Below are 19,296 nucleotides of genomic sequence, written 5' to 3'. Positions count from 1 at the left end.
GAACAAACACTTTTGTTGGTACACAGACCAATGGAAGGGAAAATGAGTTCAAGAAATACAACTGGTACCAAGGATGCATCTCAAGATTTTTCATGAAGGTTTCCCCAAGCGCATGAGGTAATAAGCTATGATGGATTAGCAAACGTTTTTCTTAGGAGCATACGAAAACCTGAGAGTTGTGAAGTTACGATAGATGTTTTGTTTTAGCTTGCAGAATCCATGGATTATCCGAACTTCATTCGTGGATAAGAGAAATCCTGCAACGCATGTGAGGACGCCCAAGTGTTAGAATACGAGATTCGCTAAACCTTATACAAGGTAATGATCTCAGTGCGACATGGCTTGGCCACCATGACGACTGACTCTTATCATTCTCTTGCTATTCGGAATGGTAAATCTGAGAGACTTACCCATATAGAGAGACGACGTTCTTTGAAGCTTTTGTTTAAATCTTAGAATGGTATGATGGAGACCCCTTATCCTTGGCAGTTGTTGCCAAACGTAGGAATTTTACGGTGAGGATGAAGCCAAGACCCATTTCACTGCAAGATAACCACAAATGATAGACCACCATGAGAATCATCGATAAGTTATTTAGAATGATCACGAGACCTATCAGTTAAGAGGACCCAGTGATGGAAGAAGCTTATGTCAACAGAAAAGCACTCGATTTTGATGGAAACATTATGAATATAATGGAAGAGGATCACCAAAGGTGTTAGTATGAAGAATGTGAGGAGTCTGATGCCAAGAGCCAGAGGATTGTAAATACTTCACGGACCGGTTACTCTCATTTTAAGTGTGGTAGCACCCCACTTTGCAGGAGATTGGATTTGTTAGAAGACCTCCAAAACCCTAACCTTTCTAGCCTTTTCGAATCTCGAGGACGAGATTCATTTTAAGTCTGGTAGGTTTGTAACAACCCAAATTTTGGTATGTTAATATATTTACTAGAATGATGATTTTTTGATTGCTTGTTTGAAATTGAGCGAGATTTGAAACTTTTGAATGAGAGGGAATAAAATGACTTTCAGAAAATTTCTAATTTGAATCTCTATTCAATTTTGAGTTTGAATATTTTTAAAACCCTCTGATAAACAAAAACCAAATGAGAGGAGGAAAATGACACTCCAAAATCATGGACAATGTCTTGATTCAAATTTTAAGTATCTGCAATTTATTTGAAAATCAAATTCCTTTTCATTTTAAAGTTATTGCAAAAAAATAATTTTTAAAAAAGTATTTTATTTTGTCTTGAAAATATGTTCATGTTATAGGAAAATTTATTCTGAAAGTTTTGATATATAATATGCCTATATAAAATGTTCTCTCAATTTCGTTTATACGTTTTTCTTCACTGTTTTTTTTCTTTTTTTTCCAAAAAAAACATTGTTCATAAAAAAAAAGAGGCCACGGCTGGCCGGAACTACTCATGCGGGCGGCCGAATCAATGGCCCATGCACGTGAGTGTGCCATGTCCTCTCTTCTTTTCTCCTCTTTTCGTATATGTTTAGTCCCACATTGCCTATCGATAGACCATTAAACCTCCCTTTCACCTATAAATATAGCTCCATAGAAGCATCCAAAAATCATCTATGAACATAAATCAATCTTTTGGTTTAACTAGATTTATTAAATAAAAATATTCTCTTCTCTTCGGCGGGATTTCTCGAAGTCGTCGAATTAATTCTTACTCTGCATTCTAAAGGTATTTCTCTTCGTATTTTTCTTTTATACTCCCGTAGTTTATTATTTCTAGACTAGTATTCCAACACTAGTATACGGTAGAGTAATTAGATTTATCAATTAGTCTCCGTATTTACACATCAGCCCTAAAATTCTATTAGACATAGCATTTTTTCGTAAAACAACTTGGCCCTCATTTTTCAAATAACCATAACTTTTTACCCGTTTATCCAAATTAGATGAAACCAATGCCTAGAGTTTCTTCTTGATCCCACCTATCCGGTGAACCTATCATATCAACTTTTTGAAATTTTCACACTCATATTCAAACTTCTTTTGATCATATCTTCTTAGCCATAGCTTCGTTTTAAATGAATCCAATTGCGTCGGATTCGTATCAAAGTAATCTTCCCGTTTGTATCGTTAGTTTTAAATTTTCAACTTATAATTTTGATCAAATCAGATTTATCTATTAGTGCCCAAAAGTGTTCACATCGCTCTAAGTTGATTCAATGTTATATTGAAGTATTTGTATCTTTTGATTCGCTATTTCAAATCTAGTAATTCTTTTTTCTACATGTTCATATTGATCTCCTATATCCAGTAGAATCATTAGTTTCGACCTTTGAACCTTACAAATTTGAGCGATTCAAATTTGTATTCGAACATTCATTTGATCTTACCTTGCAAACAGTAACACCTTCTCCATTGATTTCTTTTGCCCTTAAACGCTCGTGTTATGTACTTTCTATTCATAACAACCATGCTCCAATTCAAATACTTTTGAACTTTATGGAATTCAAATTATGTTCATACTTCAATTTGCTATAACTTGCGTTGTAGTGCTCCATTTTAATTAATTCTTTTTTCGCAACTGAATTCTTATGTCCTATGCTATTTGTCATTCATGTTGTTTTCCGCATAGTTGGGATCGTCTTTCATAGTATCTCCACTCTAAGCGTATATAGAAATAGATCATCGTCCATTAACTCTTTTGATCTCATTCCTGCACCTTCACTTTACAACACACTTAGAACCTTTTTTTATTAAACCTTAGTATGTTGTTATTTTGCACCAAGACATGTTTTGTTCTTATGTTCTTTTGGTTCTTCCTTTATCGCATGAATCTTTATTGAATGGTATTTGTTTACGATAGATTGCTCGGAGTGTGACGAGTAGAATTATCAGGATTATGAGAGCGACTATCTTCATCAAGTAATACCAGCAAGTTCACATTGATCATATTTTTACCTATGGTTTTATTGCATTAGTTCCAACCTTCTTCACCCATTACATGCAAGTAGGTACTTGGAAACTTTGGTTATTGAGTTGTATGTTATGATAAGCACCCCCTAAACCCTTCTTACTTTGGTCGGGACGTTATATTGATATGCTCCTAGTAGACGGGGTTTGGTTGAGTGTTTATCATGAGTGTTGTGAGAAACTTAATAATCAAGACCTGAAAACTCCAAGACTTGCAAGACCTCAAAATGAAATATATCTGTGGGTGAAGGACGGTTCATATGGGCTCCCTGGGAAAACAAAACCCAGTGGAGGACCCGGGATGCATGGAGAAGCGTCATGACATCTTGCGGAAAGCTTCACCCAAGCTCAAAGAGATGGATGGATATTTCAAGACCCAAGGCTTACGTGCACAGCCACAAGTCATTATGGGCTCTCGCTTGGTTGGACAACGTGGTGACTCTGGACGGGTGGTGCTACGAGATGTAGAAGAACGGTAGGATTGGATGGGCACCGACACAGGCTCAGAGGAACCCGTTGAAAGACCATGTTTTGATCATCCGGTTCTCAAACACCCTGAAGTGCGGGGACTTCAACGGGGGTGATCAAATCTTGTGGGAAACGAGTGCAAAACTCTACAGAGTACTCAAACCTAATCGATTAGCCGTGTCCACAGTCATGGACAACTTGAGGCAAAGGAACTGAAACTATCAGGAATTCTCAACACCATTAACTTATTGATGTGGGTAATATTTATAACCTGGGTATGAGAAATATTTGGTGGAACCTTCTCATTAACAACCAACAATGTAGTAAATTTTTGCTTTTACCCTCTCTCTTGTTGTAGGAAAATTTGCTTTACGCAAAACTTAAACTACATCCCCACCTGCCATATATGCACGTAGTATATATGATGTTTTCACCCCTCTTTTGTGACTTGCCGGCATATTCAATATGCTGACCTACACGGCTGCAACGTCTTATGTTGCAGATATTTTCTTCGACGAGTAAGAGTATGATTCAGGGTTACGGTCTGCACTCAACCTGCCGTTGGTGTTTATTGGGACTCCACTCCCTTGACTGTTTCCGCTGAGATTTTGAGGTATATATCAATTTTATGTTATTTACATGTGTTTGCACTTTGATATATACATTGATGTACTGTGTGTGCCAGCATACTGATCCAGGGATGGCACAGATACATAGAGACTTGACTCGTTTTGAGTCGGGTTGCTACATTCAATCATCTCTAACTCTCGATGTCGACCAAGATCATGAGGACCTTCTTGATATTCGGCTACCCGAGGTAGCCTCTTGGCCATCCCCACCATCCTTGTCCCCGCATGATTCTTCGCCCATCTCCTACCAGAGCAGGAGATAGTCTCGCACCGTGTGCTTGGCGGGAATGATCTCCCCATCGTCATCCTTCCTGGCGTGGATCGGACACGGTTGGTCCACAAGGTGGCTCTTGGACTCGGTTTTCTTTTTGTATGCCCAATCTTTCTTCTTCTTTTGCTTGGACTTTCTCTGACCTTGCCCCGGGACAACATCTACTTCGGCTTTCCCTAATGGGTCGCCCTTTCACTTCTGCTTTTTCCCCGCGTTGCCCGATGGATGGGCATCGCAGGCTCGTCCTTTGTCGCTATGAAGGCGGTCTTCTTCCTCGCCATTCACGTGCCGATTGGCGATCTCCATTGCCCGACACTGGGACAGCTCCCCCTGATCGACCAAGTTTGAGAATGAGCTTCCGGAACTAAGTGTCTGCCTTGAAAGCGCGCACGGCGTGATGTTTGGTGATGTTCTCCATGGTGTTATGCAATGTGGTCCATCGTTGGATGTACTCTATGAGAGTCTCGTTGCTCTTCTGGATGCAATGTTGTAGTTTCGTCAAGCCACCTGGGCGCTTGTAGGTGCCTTCGAACAATTTTACAAACACTCAGGCGAGGTCCCCCCCCCCAGCTATGGATGCTAATGGGGGAAGTCGATTGAGCCACACCCTCGCTGATCCCTCCATCATGAGGGGCAGGTGCTTTATCGTGACGAAGTCGTTGCCATCGCCTATCTGGATAGCCACTAGGTAATCTTTGAGCCAAGTCTCCAGCTTGGACTCACCGTTAAACTTGCGATCCCCGTGTCGAATCAGTAGTTGAAGGGGAGCTCCGCGTCACGGATGTGTCGACCCAAGCACTCGAGGCCACATACTCCCTAGCCCGCTCGCGATCAGTCAACCACATTCTGCGTGATTATGGACCTCGCGTTGAACTGGGGAGCTCGGTGGCCGTCCTCCCCATAACCCCTATGCCGATTGGGTCTTGGCCTGTGGTCATATGGTCGGTGTCCTAGTGAACCACTCCTCAGGGGAGGTGTCCTGCTAGGAATCCGATGATCATGTCTCTGATCCTCGTGCGGGCCTCTCGAAGGAGGGGGGAGATCTTTGACGTCTTCCGGGCGCGTGAGGGCAATGAGACGACTGCACCGTGTCCGCTTGGACGGACCTGCTATGGATATGGTACTGTGATTGCGATATTGCAGAGTTTTGCTGCAAGGTAGTCTTCAGCAGAGTCTGGATCTACCAAATGCCTTCTCCGGTCACGGAATCACTAGCTGAATGGATCAGCGATCCGAGTGGCGGTGGCTAGGTTCTGCAGAGGTGTTCGCATCACCTCGATGTTGCGCTGGTGGTCATTCGGAAACAACTGCCGGCGGTTGTGGGTGGAACTCGGTTGGTCCCTTGCAGCTCGGGCGTCGAGTGATTGCTGAAGTCGCTCAAGCCGCTCGCGCTCGGCCAGAGTGGCGTGGCGCGCATTCTCCAGCGCTATCTCCTCTATGGTGTTCCCGGTGATGGGAGTACGAAGAGCTTGATCGCTCCTCCGCCCAAATTCCTCCCATTGCTGCTCCGTGAGCGACTGTTCGACGTGACGGTTGTCGTCGCCATAGCGATTCTCTCCGCAAGCGTGTCCATGATAGTTCTCCGCGATGAAGACAGAGGCTCCTCCCCTGGCCGTGTCGGCCATCAAGATCTCCGCGACATCTCCACTGCTTTTGTAGTCAGAATCGTCGAACGATCCGTCGCCCGATTAAGGGAAGAGGCTGACGGTGGGCTCGTCCAAATCGAGCATGGCCACCTTCCCCGATGTGGCCTGATAGGCCACCGCGTGCTTTATCCATCGCTGCAGTCGCGAGCGCCAAGAACGCTTGTGACGGACCGCGGTGGGATGTGGGGGCATCGATTGAAATGGCACTGATGGCTGTCGGATTAGGAGTTTGTGCGCAACCGCGTTGAAGTGCGATGTATCTCAAGCCGGAAGGGCGTATGTGTCCAATAGCGCGTCCTGCAGCCACGCCGAGTCATCAACAACGAAGCTGAGGGAGCCGAAGAGAATCTATTCGTCGAGCGTCATCATGATGACGAAAAAGGTGAAAACTCCAACCGCGCCGAATTTTCTAAACGTGCAACCCCATGGTGGGTGCCAACTGTCGTGGAAGTGATCCCAAAAATAATACCAGGGTACGAGTGAGGGGCGGAGCCTAGCTATGGCACAATGGATACACTCGGATGTACGAGTTCGATCCCCACTCGGAAGTGGTAACAACCCTACGTCTCGAGCGTGGAGGCTACCGTTTGCTTATGGGGGGTGTGAGATTACAGAATGCTCAACCCCTCTTCAGGAGCTCAGGTGCGGTTTACATAGAGTGCGCCACGACCGGCCGAGCGCCACTACAAGGGTGAGTTAATACTAATAACGATGGAACTTATTAGTAACAGCAGCTCTAACTCCGACGTTACTGGTAATGCGCGTCTTCAGTGCACTTCATGTGGTAGTTTTAGTTTGTAATCGTTGCAGTCCCTTCGTTGCCCATGCCTTGCTGTAGTTTGAGTGTCAAGGCACGTCCGACTGACATTAGACGATCCGAGTGGCCTTGTGAAAACTGAGTGAGAACCTGTTTGCCCAAGTAAGACCTTGACTGCAACGGTGATCTTTGGTACATTGATGTCCATGTGGGTCTTATGTGGGCCCTGGAGGCAGGTCTGTGGACCTATCCCTAATGTACAACCCCCTCATTATTAGAATTAATTATTGGAGGTAATAAGTTCAAGGGGCTTTACAACCCTTTTACCCGCGTTGAGTGCAACTGTTTAGTTTTGTGTGTGTAGATGCTCATGACAAGAGTTTGATTTGATTCTTTTACTGATTCGATAACCTTTATTCTCATTGGGAAAAAATCTTATCGCTACTATATTGCTTCACCCTTCCTTTAAAAAAACAATGTAGCTCGCTCAAGTAACAGATATGCGGGTGGAAAATTATACTCGTCAAAATATTAGGAGCCCCCATCTGTTTCAGGACCTAGACATAAAAGAAGTGGAATCATGCACATATCCCTTGGGGCTTGTTTGGTTAATCCCCATCACAAGGGTATTGGAGAGGATTGAAGGGGATTGAGGTGGAATTTGACTTACACAGGATTTAATCCTTCCCAATCCACTCCAATCCCATTCAAAACCGTTGTAACCGAACAAGGCCTTGAGCGAATGGATTCTATTGGTGACGTGATGATTAACCCGTGTCAAGATTCGTGGGCACAAATCCAACGGTCCCGACGTTGTACGCTTGGAAAACGACAAGAACTCACGTAAGCTCACTAAGCTTTAGGATTAATTTAGGGAGTTTAGATGTTTAGCATATGCACATCTTGTTGCCGAGATCCACTCGTTGATGGAAGACATGGAGTTCGTTCCAAAGAAGCTCAGACGGGAACAAAGCAGGATAGCGGATCGAAAGACGATGTATAGACGCACAGAGTGCAGCACTGATGTACGACTACACCTAGGACCCCATGTATTGAGAAACTTTTGCATCTTGTAACACTATAATTGTGGAATAAAACTCATTTTCCCCAGAAATAAATTACATGGAGTATGGCAATACACAAGACTAGTAAATTGCAATTCAGTAGGTGTTTGGACCAGAGAATGGTAATGTAAACGGTAAGGGAATTAGATCACGCTGGTAACGGGAATATAATGGATAAATCCATGCTTTCTTTGGTTGATGCCTGTAAAGTAATCAGAGTTATGGTGTTTTATTTCAGGGTTGGCTGGTGGCTGCAAAGGAAGAGAGAAGACAAGGGACGGGGAGGAGAGTAGACAAGGGAGGATGATGAAGGACTCGTGACAGAAGGAGGACGGAGTAGGGAGGGAGCTTGCACCTTGCAGCGAACAGTCCGACCTGCGACGAGGGCGAGCTGGGGCGGCACGCACGGGGTGTCGGCCAGGAGAAGAGCTGATCGATGTCGACCTCACGACGACGGCGCTTGTCGTCGTGTTCGACCTCCTCCGCGGAGCGCGTCGCGACCATGCCGGTCACCGTGGCGAGAACCTCCTCGGGGACGAAGTCCTCGCGGGTCACCGATCCCTCGAAGGCGGCCGGATCGTAGATCTCGAAGCCGTCCTCGTCGACGGCGACCTCGCGGGCCGGAGTGTACGGTGACGACGCCGTGATGGAGAGGGTCCAGGTGCCGGAGGAGCTCCCAGCCTCGAACTCCGGCGGTGGCGAACAGGGAGGCGCGGGGGCCGTCACGAGACTCTGGCGGATGTCGAACTCCTCGGTCTCCCGCCGCAGCAGCGACGCCGGCATCGGGAGCCCCCTCCCCGTCCACTTATGCGACGACCGCTTCCGCGCGGCATCGACGGCACCGCACCTGCGCCGCTCCTGCCGCAGATGCGGAGGAATGGCGTCCATGACGAGCGAATTGGGCGGTTGGAGCTAGGGAAGGGAGGGGAACGGCGGCGACTAATTCGGCGACGAAGATGAGGGTTTGGCCCCGCAAATGGGAGCCCAAACGGCTTTTATGCCTACCCCGCATACATTTGCGGATTCGCGAAAAACGTTTGCGGGACGGGCTGCAGATGCGGAGTCTGCTCTGCGTAACAAACTGGGCACGACCCGCAAACTCACCGAAACTTTATAGTATTCATGTTTTTGCAGTATCTGCTAGACATGTTTTAACGTTTTGGATTTTACACAGTAAACAGGTTACGGGGATTTTCTCCCGAAACAAACACCCCCTCAATTTTCATGAGATGGCCCTCCCAGACCGTCCATTCCTCCAACGAAATGTTCACGGCAAAGCTCTACCACCACCAGGGCAGAGTGCAGAGTACCGAGTCCACGCTCGCTTTCGGGGAGGACGGTGTGTGCATGCACTTGCTCAAAACCGATGGCGAGGGGGAAGACAGCGACCGACGAGGTCAGCCGGAACCAGGAGCTGGAGCTCTCTCCCGGAGCAAGTACGCCGCGGCGATGTGTGGTTAGCAAAGATTAACGTCGACATCTAGCAATCGAACGCATGCGTCGCACGAAGCCAACGGAGGCCAGCACGGAAGGCATCGTCGATCGACATTCTTCGACCACAGAAGTCTTAACAACCAAAACCAACTTTAGTTACCCTATTAAATCATCACATCACGCACACAGTCAAAACACTCCCGTCCATTCGGGTCTGGACTTCGTCTCGCCCTTGCTAACCACAAGAAAACCAAAACCAAAATGAAATGAAACGAGAAAATCTTTCGCCTCCATGATGAACTGATGATGAAGGAATATTAATAACAATATGTATAATCGTGCTTAGATTAATGGTGGGGAAAATTAAACAAACGAACTTTGCTTCACATGTTACATTCTACGTGCAATTTCTATCTCAGGCTCGCTCCCTTCCTTCCTTGCTCGGCTGGTGGACGGGAGGGAGGTGGGCCCGGGCCGGAGCCGGTGGATCAGGAGCACTCGGCCCAGCCCTCCTCGGCGGGCGCGGGGGCGGCTGCCCGGGCCGCTGTGCGCGCCATCCACGAAGCCACCGTGACCACCAGCCTCGCCGGCACGTGCGAGCTGGCCTCCAGCCGGCGGAGCAGAGTGGCGTCCCCGCAGCCGGATCCGGCGACCTCCGACCAGAGCGCGGCGGCCATCGCGACGCGGAGCGGGACGCGGGAGGCGGAGACGCCACGGCCCAGCGCCCGGAGCGCGCCGGCCGCCCTCGCCGCCCGCCGGCGCGCCGTCCCCGGCGCGAGGCCCATGCGCTTGGCCCAACCTTCGAGGACCGCCTCCGCCCGCGCGCGCCGGTGCTTGCACCCCGGCCTCCTCCTCCCCGCCGCCGCGGAGGCCGCCGCAGAGCACGAGTCGGCGGTGGACACGCAGGAGGAGCTGGACTCCGACTCCGAGTCCTCGCCCTCGCCCGCGGCCGCGTGGACGAGGCGGCGGCGCAGGTGCCTGGAGGCGAGGAAGTTGGCGCCGTGCACCTTGGCGTCGCATGGCACGCAGAGGAACGCCGAGTCCGCCGCGCAGTGCACCGCCGCGACGCGCCCGCACAGCTCGCACCCCGCGATCGCGCCCGCGCACCTGTCGCCTGCCATTACCAACAACGATTCCCTCTCCTCGATCCTCTTAACAACCTCCGCCTGCAGCCTCGATGCGAGGGGCGGATCGCTCGCGCCTACAAAAGCAAGCCCACCGGAGCTACCGTTCCGGGAAGGTGCCCGGCGGCGACCGCGGGCTGCAGAGGGGGAGACGGGAGACCCGGTCTCTGCGCGGTGGTCGGGAAACCGCGGCGTGGCGATGCGGGCGGAAGGAGGATGGGTTCGGACGGACTTTGGAGTCGGCAGGCAGGTCGGGTGGAGGATATTTAAAGAGGCCCCCTCGGCCTCCCCTCGGCTGCAGATGGATGGATGGAGACCAGTGGCTCCTAGCGGCGAAGCGTAGTCCTGCTCCTGTGCGTCGCCACCACTCATCGCTGGGGCCCGCGTCTTCGTTCGTTCGATTCAATTTACGGTAGGCCGTGGAGAAAAGAATGTGGAGCGTGCGGTTTTCCGTTTGGGAGTGTGTGGACGGCGGGGGTCGGGGTGTTGGGTGGGGCTCGATCTTATTTGTGGCTCACGTTCCTTGCCGTGTTGGACGTCCCGATATTTTCCGGGTCTGCAAGTGGACGGTTTTTCTAGTGTGGGAACTATAGCTGGCTGCCGGTGTTATTGCCGTCATAAATGCAACTTCACGGGGCCGCTTGATCTGAGATGGAGGGTCAGGATTTGATCCATGCCCTACCGTAGGGATCGGGACGTAGCCGGTCGTCCTGTTCCATTGGATCACAAATGAAGGGCAAGGGACTGGGTCACACCCTCTTTCCCCGTTTTCCTTCTCTGTGCAACTTGGCCTTTACCCGCTCATGATCCGCTGGTTACTGTTGAAGCTATTTAAAAATGTACTCCCTCCGTCCCAAAATAAATGTGTTAACCCTAGTGTAACTTTTTTATACTAAAGCTAGTATAAAATTAAGATAATTATTTTGGGACGAAGAAAGTATACGGACGGACTCTTCAAACCCAACTTCTTCAATATTTCGACGCGTCCACGGATATTGATCGTTTACGTCTCAACTTGCTCCGTTTTCCTTCTCTGCGCAACTTGGCCTCTACCCGCTTCCATACGTGATCCACTCGTCAAGGTCGGAGCTAAGTAAACACACATAATTATGAGACTTAGAGCATCTACAACCGACCATTTAAATCCGGTTCCTCAAACGTCCGCGGACGCGTCTCGACACGTCCGCGAACATTAACTAGTCACGCATTAAAAAATGCATTCTACATTTGAATGTCTTCAATTAAAAGAATGATTTTATACCATTACTTATGTTACACTTGATAGATTTGCCCCTAGTTTCGGAAAACCCTTGTTCTTGCCCAAACTACATTGCTCATCTCATGTTGTTGCCCTTCCGTCTCAATTTCGTCCGGTTAGTTTTTAGAGCCATGACTTGGCTTCGAGATCTTATGGGTTTCAACTCTAGCCTACCCCAACTTGTTTGGGACTAAAAGGCTTGGTTGTTGTTGTTGTAGTAGTCTCGTTTGACTGTGTGTTGACTCTATGTGGACTTTTCTTTGGACCATTTTACCCATGCGTCTTCATTATCTAGCGAGACACTGCTAAGTGGGACCCATTGATGAGAAAACCATCTCTCTCATCTCACAACCATGTGAGACCGCATACAACTGTCGCTCGTGCTGCACCTTCTACCCACCATCGCCAACCATCGTCGTTGTAGCCTCCGATGGCCTCCCCCACTGGCCGCCCCTAGTGGGTGTTGTTGCTGCAGCTTCTACCAGCCACCGTCGAGCTCCCCCGAGCACAGCACCGCCGTCGAGCTCCCGCGTCTCCGATCCGCGCCAGCCCCGCTTCCTCCACCAGCGAGCCCCCTCCCCATCGAACCACCGCGCCCCTCCGTCGGTCGCCCTCTCCCTTGCCTCTCCTTCTTCAGCCGGATGCCGAGGTCAACCCCACTAACTTGGACGTCGAGGCTCCCGCAGCCGGCCCCGTCGCCTCGCGCTCCCACTAACTCCGTCTGGATCCAACATCGGTCGGCCAAATCCGGCCGCTCCCACAGCCTCACGTCGGCCTCCGCCCCTTCGACCTGGTAGTCGTGTCCATGGTGTCGTCGCCCTCGTGTGGCTACGAGGGAGAAATAAAAGTGAAGTGGGAGAGTGATGGGTCCCGCTTGGAAGTCTCTCGGTACAAAGTGAAGAAGGAGGGGTAAAATGGTCCGACAAAAAGTCCACACACGGTCAACACACGGTCAAACAACACTAAGTGGACAAAACTGTGATGGAAGTGTTGGAGAACGTCGCATGGGAAACAAAAAATTTCCTACGCACACGAAGACCTATCATGGTGATGTTCACCTATGAGAGGAGATTTGGATCTACGTACCCTTGTAGATCGCACAGCAGGAAACGTTAAGAAACGCAGTTGATATAGTGGAACGTCCTCACATCCCTCGATCCGCCCCGTGAACTGTCCCACAAACCGTCCCGCGATCCGTCCCACGATCCGCTCCGATCTAGTGCCGAACGGACGGCACCTCCGCGTTCAGCACACATACAGCTCGACGATGATCTCGGCCTTCTTGATCCAGCAAGCAAGACGGAGAAGTAGATGAGTTCTCCGGCAGCTTGACGGCGCTCCGGTGGTGGTGAAGGATCTACTCCTGCAGGGCTCCGCTCGAGCTCCGCAGAAATACGATCTAGAGGTAAAACTATGGTGTCTAGATCTGAGTTGCACGTGGCAAAGTTGTCTCAAATCAGCCCTAAATCACCAGTATATATAGGAGGGAGGGGGAGGGACTTGCCTTGAGGGCCAAGCCCCCAAGGTGCGCCGCCCAAGAGGAGTTGTAGGACTCCTACTCCAATCCTACTCAAAATAGGATTGGAAAGTGGAGTCCTTCTCTTCCTTCCCACCTTTTCCTTTTTTTTCTTTGATTTTCTTTACATGGCGCATAGGCCTTATTGGGCTGTCCCAACAGCCCACTAAGGGCTAGTGCGCCACCCATAGGTCCTTTGGGCTTCCCCCGGGAGAGTTGCCCCCCTTCCGGTGAACTTCCAAAACTCATTCGTCACTCCTGCTACATTCCCGGTAATGCTCGAAAACTTTCCGGTAACCAAATGAAGTCATCCTATATATCAATCTTCGTCTCCGGACCATTCCGGACTCTGAACAACATTTAGTAACCACGCATATAACTCAACTATACTAAAACATCGCCGAACCTTAAGTGTGCACACCCTGCGGGTTCGAGAACTATGTAGACATGCCCCGAGGTACTCCTCGGTCAATATCCAATAGCGGGACCTGGATGCCCATATTGGATCCTACATATTCTCCGAAGATCTTATCGGTTGAACCTGAAAAGGATCGAGATGGACCTAGAGGGGGGGTGAATAGGTACAGTTCCAAATTTTAATAATTACTTAGCAATTTTAGGCAAAGGTGCGGAATATGAGCGTAGGCCTAATAATTGCTATGACAAGGAGTAAGCTATTTAGAGTGAAGTAAGGCAAGCGGTAAACAATAATCAAATACAAGTACGTAATAAGGATTAACTCCAAGAGAGTTAGGGTTAGGAATAACCGAAACTCCAAGAGAGACGAGAATGTATCCCGATGTTCACTTCCGTGGAGGGAAGCTACGTCACCGTTAGAGGGACGGATGTTACCACGAAGGCACACCAACGCCACGAAGGCTCACCCTATTCTCCCTTTGAGATAACTCCACGAAGGCGTTTCTCAACCACTAGTGGTAAGCCTTGAGGTGGCTTCCAAACCTTCACAAACTTTCCGGGGGAAATCACAATGGTTTGATTCCTCTCCGAAGACTCCTACCGCCTAGGAGTCTCCAACCTCCAAGAGTAACAAGATCACAGGGATTGCTCAAAACTTGCTCAAATCACAAATCACTTTGGTGGGAAGGAGGAGAAGGAGACGATCTATCTTTTGATTGGAACAACACTCAAAGGGACTCACAAATGCTCTTGGGATCTAAGATTGAGTGTAGACAAGAGTGACTGAGAACAAAGGTGTTCTTGTGTGTGTTCTAGCTGTGTTGGACACCCTCTCACGAAGTGGGAGGGGGTATATATAGTGGGGAGTGTAAAACAGCCGTTGGAGACACTTTAAGTCACATAGGGTTCGGACATCCGGCAGTTCACGGATGTCCGGGCATCCACAAGGTGTCGGACGTCCGACAGGGGTCGGTCGTCCGAGGGCTGTAGATATGTCTGGAATCACTGTGAGTAGAACAGGGACCGGACGTCCGGAGAAGGCCGGAAGTCCGAGTTATTCGACTCAACTTCTTCTGGTGCAAGATTCCGGATTTTCGAAAGGGGACGAACGTCCGGCCCTCGGACGTCCGGAAGGAGCCGGAAGTCCGAGTTATATGGCTCAAGTACTTGTGGTGCAGGGCTCCGGATTTCCGAAGCTGGTCGGTCGACCGGCCCTCGGTTGTCCGGAGGGAGCCGGAAGTCCGAGTTATATGGCTCAAGTTCTTCTGGTGCGGAGCTCCGGATTTCCGAAGCTGGTCGGTCGTCCGACCCTCGACCGGCCCTCGAACGTTCGGAGGAAGCCGGAAGTCCGAGGCATTAGTCCTGTTTTGAGATAAAAACAAAGTAGTGAAGATGTGGTATTGAGCAGAATAGTGAAGATGTGGTATGAGCAAATTCATCGCAAAACCTGTGATCCCCTCTTAATAGTGCGGGATCCCTATACTCAAGAATAGTAAACTCAAAAGGATAGTCTACATCATCTTTTCTCAATCCCGAGCCTTCTTGACATATAAATCCCGATCAGACCACCTTGGCACATAATTCTCAATCTACTAAAGTACTTGCCATCGTGAGGTACACTCAACAAATAGGATTAGTTTCCTATGTATGTGTTGTCATTAACACCAAAAGTCGATTAGGGGCATAACATGCACTTTCAGTCTCCCCCTTTTTGGTAGTTGATGACAACATATACATAGGTCTTAAAAGATTTAACATACATTATAGCCTTGGAGAGGTTTAGTACGGAGCTCCCCCTTAGTATGTGCATGATAAAATATCGGAGCTCCCTTTTAATGTGTGTATCGAAAATATAATGGATCATCATGTAGAGATAATAGATCATCATAGAAGTAGTGGAGCAAAACATAATAGACTATGATGATATCATAGCAATCCATAGCAATCACAACATTCATAAGTAGCCATACATGAGTTTATCCATTACATTGCAAATTTAGACTAAATCTCCAAAGACTAAAAACTACGATACATTACTCCCCCTTTGGCACCAAGTACCAAAAAGGGAGGCACCAACAGCATCAACCATGCTCAGAGATCATCAGCATCAGCATCATCATCCTCATCCTCATCGTCAAGCAAGCCACTGCCACCAGCCTCGTCAAGAAAATCAGCCCACTCAGGACCAGATGGGAAGCCAAAGTCAGAAGGAGGAGCAGCAGGAAGGGCCTCATCATCACTCACATCAAGAGCGCCCGAGTCTCTCAGACGAGCCTTGAGGGCATTCTTGGAGGAGACGAGGCGATAAACCACATCATGGGTTTGACCACACTGGAAAGAGACGGCCTTCATCATAGCAGAATGTGCCTTGCCAATGAATTTGGCAAAGCGACCGAGAGGAGCTGAGCTAGATGAAGGGGTTGCTGACCGGGCAGCAGTGCGGCGAGTGGATGTGGAGGATGGGGTTTTCTTGGGAGCATAGTTATCCGCCATGTGAGTGGGAATGACCCACTTGTGATGTGTGTCAATGACAGCAACAGAGAATTCAGCAACATGATTAATAAGAGCCTGGATGAAGGGGGCATGAGGGAAGGCTCGCTTGTATTGTAAACTAGCAAGCCGAATCTCAGGCCATAGAAAGTGAGGCACATTAATTTTGCTCTTGGAGTGCTCGTACAAATGTGACATGATGTCAATACAGTAGCCACTGCAAGACCCCTTATCACCCATCTTGGGATAGATGGTGCGGATAAGACACTGAAAGATGATAAAGTAAGGAGAGCGCCAGATGGATACCTGGTTAAGATCCTTCATGCGTTCATCCGCATCAAGTTCACGAAGTGGTTTGAGGAGATACCCACACGCCTCAATTGGCTTATGTGCATGGGTAGGATCATTCTTATGTATTTTGAAGCCGGAGTTGGGGAAACCAAGTGCGGCAACAAACGTATCATAAGAGACTGTGAAGTGAACGTCAGAGGTTATCCAGCTAACAGTGTGGTTTGGACCAAAGAAGCATGTGCATAAAACTGGTGAATGGCAGCAGCGTTAAAATCGCGACGAAAAGCAAAGGGGGCAGCAAGCCCCGATGACTCAATAAGCTCAATGGCACCCGGGTATTTCGCCGGGTGCGTGCGAATATGCTCAAGGTCTATGAAGTGATGAACAGAGAGACCCTTAGGAAAGATGTCCGCCTGGACGTTTGTGCGGAAACGTGAGTCCATAGAATCACGTACGACAGAGAATTGATCAACGTCGCGGCAGAAAGTGAGGTAGGAAGACTTAGCAACCATGGTGAAGTTCGTGACTTCACGACCTAAGGTAGCAGGGGGTTCAAGTGAGATGCGACGAGCTTCACCTTCGGGCTGTGCAGGAGGAGGTGGTGGCATATAGGAGGGCCTGCGAGTCCCGGGCTTTGGCATGGACCTCCGAACGGCGGGCTGTTCAGCACGGTCCTCGGCGGCAAGCTCATCCTCGAATTCAGAGCCTTCAGACGACAAGGGGAGCTGTTGAGACGGAGTACGCCGGGAAGTTCGTTTGAAGGGACGACGTTGCCCTTCCGAGTCCGACCCCGTGCCAGTAGGGGCATGAGCGGATGAGCCAGCAGCGTCCTTCCGGGCGGTGTGCTTAATCTTTGGCATGATGCAGACAAACCTACACGGATGGAAACCCAAAGGGGAACGGTCACGAGCAAACCATATGAACGAACACGTGAACTTGGGAGAAAAGGAATCCAAGCGCGAGGGGAACGGAGGAGATACCTGCAGATCGAGAGAGGATAGGAAGAAGAGATGGATCCCACGGAGGAGATCGGATTCCGCGGAGGAGATCAGGCAGATCCCGGAGGGGCGGCGCGGGCGAGCTCTCCAGGTGCTGGCGGCGGCGGCGGCTGGGGGAAAAGCGAGGCGCGTGGGGGCTAGGGCAAAGCCCAGCCCGCGCCCTGCTATTTATAGGGCCCCGATGTGCCGGACGTCCGACAGGCATCGAACATCCGGAGTGGATTTTACCGTCGGACGACCGACACAGGCCGGACGTCCGGAATGAGGTTAGCCGCCGGACGTCCGAGACACCTCGGACGACCGAGAGAGGAGGAGGCAGAGACTGATTCTGGAATTTTGATGATGAGATGATTTTTCATGGTTTATCACAAAGAGCACGAACATAGTTGCCTACAAGAATTACATATACTACTTGTGGACAGAAGTTGATTTATGCATATTTTGTAAGATCAAAACACAGAATTATGACCCACTCCCCCTAAATGCATGCCCACATCAAGACAAGAACATAATGTGAGTGTGTGTATGTGTGCAAGATTTCAAGTTATGTTATCAAACTCCAAGATACCAAGTTCACTCCTAAGTTGATAGAACCTAGCTACGCTAAGTGGCTTGGTGAAAATGTCAGCGAGCTGCATGTCGGTACCCACATGGGTAATATCAATGTCACCCTTTTGCACATGGTCTCTCAAGAAATGATACCTAATATCAATATGTTTTGTGCGAGGGTGATCAATGGGGTTCTCGGAGATCTTTATGGCACTTTGATTATCACAGAGAAGAGGCACGTGTCGATACGTGATACCATAATCCTTTAGGGCTTGCCTCATCCATAGCAGTTGGGTTGCACAGCTTGCGGCTACAATATATTCGGCCTCGGCCGTGGAGAGAGAAACACAATTCTGCTTTTTCAGGACCAACTTACCAAGGAGCGTCCAAGAAACTGACATGCACCGGAAGTGGATTTCCGTCCCACTTTGTCACCGGCCCAATCCGCATCGGAGTACCCAATAAGATCGAACTTTGCATCATTAGGGTACCATAAGCCTAACTTTGGGGTGTGAACAAGGTATCTAAGAATATGCTTAACCGCCGTATGATGGCTTTCCCTAGGGGAATCTTGAAATCTAGCACATATGCCTACACTTAACATGATGTCCGGTCTAGATGCGCAAAGATAAAGTAACGAACCAATCATGGAGTGGTAAGTAGATGGGTCAAAAGGAATACCGTTGGTGTCTTCATTTAGAACTACATCTGTGGCCATGGGTGTCTTCATTGGTTTAGCATTTGTCATATCAAATTTTTCAAGAATGTCCTTGAGGTACTTAGTTTGAGACAAGAAAATTCCTTCTTGAAATTGTTGTATTTGAAACCCAAGAAAGAACTTCAAGTCCGTGTTGAGTGACATCTCAAAGGTCTTGGTCATGGAGGCCGCAAGCTTCTTGCATAAATGGATGTTAGGAGAACCAAAAATGATGTCATCTATGTAGATTTGGCATAAGATCAAATCACCATTTTCCCTCTTAGTAAAAAGAGTGGGATCGATCACCCCCACTACAAAGCCATCATCGAGTAAGAACTTCTTAAGATGATCGTACCAAGCACGGGGTGCTTGTTTGAGGCCATACAGAGCCTTGTGAAGTTTGTATACATGGTCTTTGTGGTGAGGGTCAACAAACCCAGGTGGTTGTGATACATATACCTCTTCTTGTAGAGGACCGTTAAAAAAAGCACTTTTCACATCCATTTGATGCAAAGTAAAACCATTGAAAGCAGCATAGGCCAATAGAATGCGAATGGATTCAAGACGAGCAACAGGGGCGAAAGTCTCACCAAAGTCCAAACCTTCAACTTGGGAGTACCCGTGTGCTACTAACCTTGCCTTGTTGTGTAGGACAGTCCCATTCTCATCTTCCTTGTTCTTTAAGATCCATTTAGTTCCAATGACATTGTGTTCTTCAGTTGGTCGTTCTACCAATGA

General features: G+C 48.8%; 1 protein-coding gene across 1 annotated transcript; it reads right to left on the bottom strand.

Annotated features, from left to right (window-relative positions):
• Positions 1-9,547: 9,547 nt before the first annotated feature.
• On the bottom strand, positions 9,548-11,194 carry LOC123402306 (B-box zinc finger protein 32-like). Its single transcript, XM_045096206.1, has one exon. It carries the CDS (start codon positions 10,712-10,714, stop codon positions 9,707-9,709), a length of 1,008 nt encoding a protein of 335 aa, XP_044952141.1. The 5' UTR covers positions 10,715-11,194; the 3' UTR covers positions 9,548-9,706.
• Positions 11,195-19,296: the final 8,102 nt, after the last annotated feature.

The sequence above is a fragment of the Hordeum vulgare genome, chromosome 6H (assembly GCF_904849725.1).
Source record: "Hordeum vulgare subsp. vulgare chromosome 6H, MorexV3_pseudomolecules_assembly, whole genome shotgun sequence".
NCBI classification, from domain to species: Eukaryota; Viridiplantae; Streptophyta; class Magnoliopsida; order Poales; family Poaceae; genus Hordeum; species Hordeum vulgare.
Note: the sequence above shows the minus strand (reverse complement) of the source record. Positions and strands in the feature narration are given on the sequence as shown.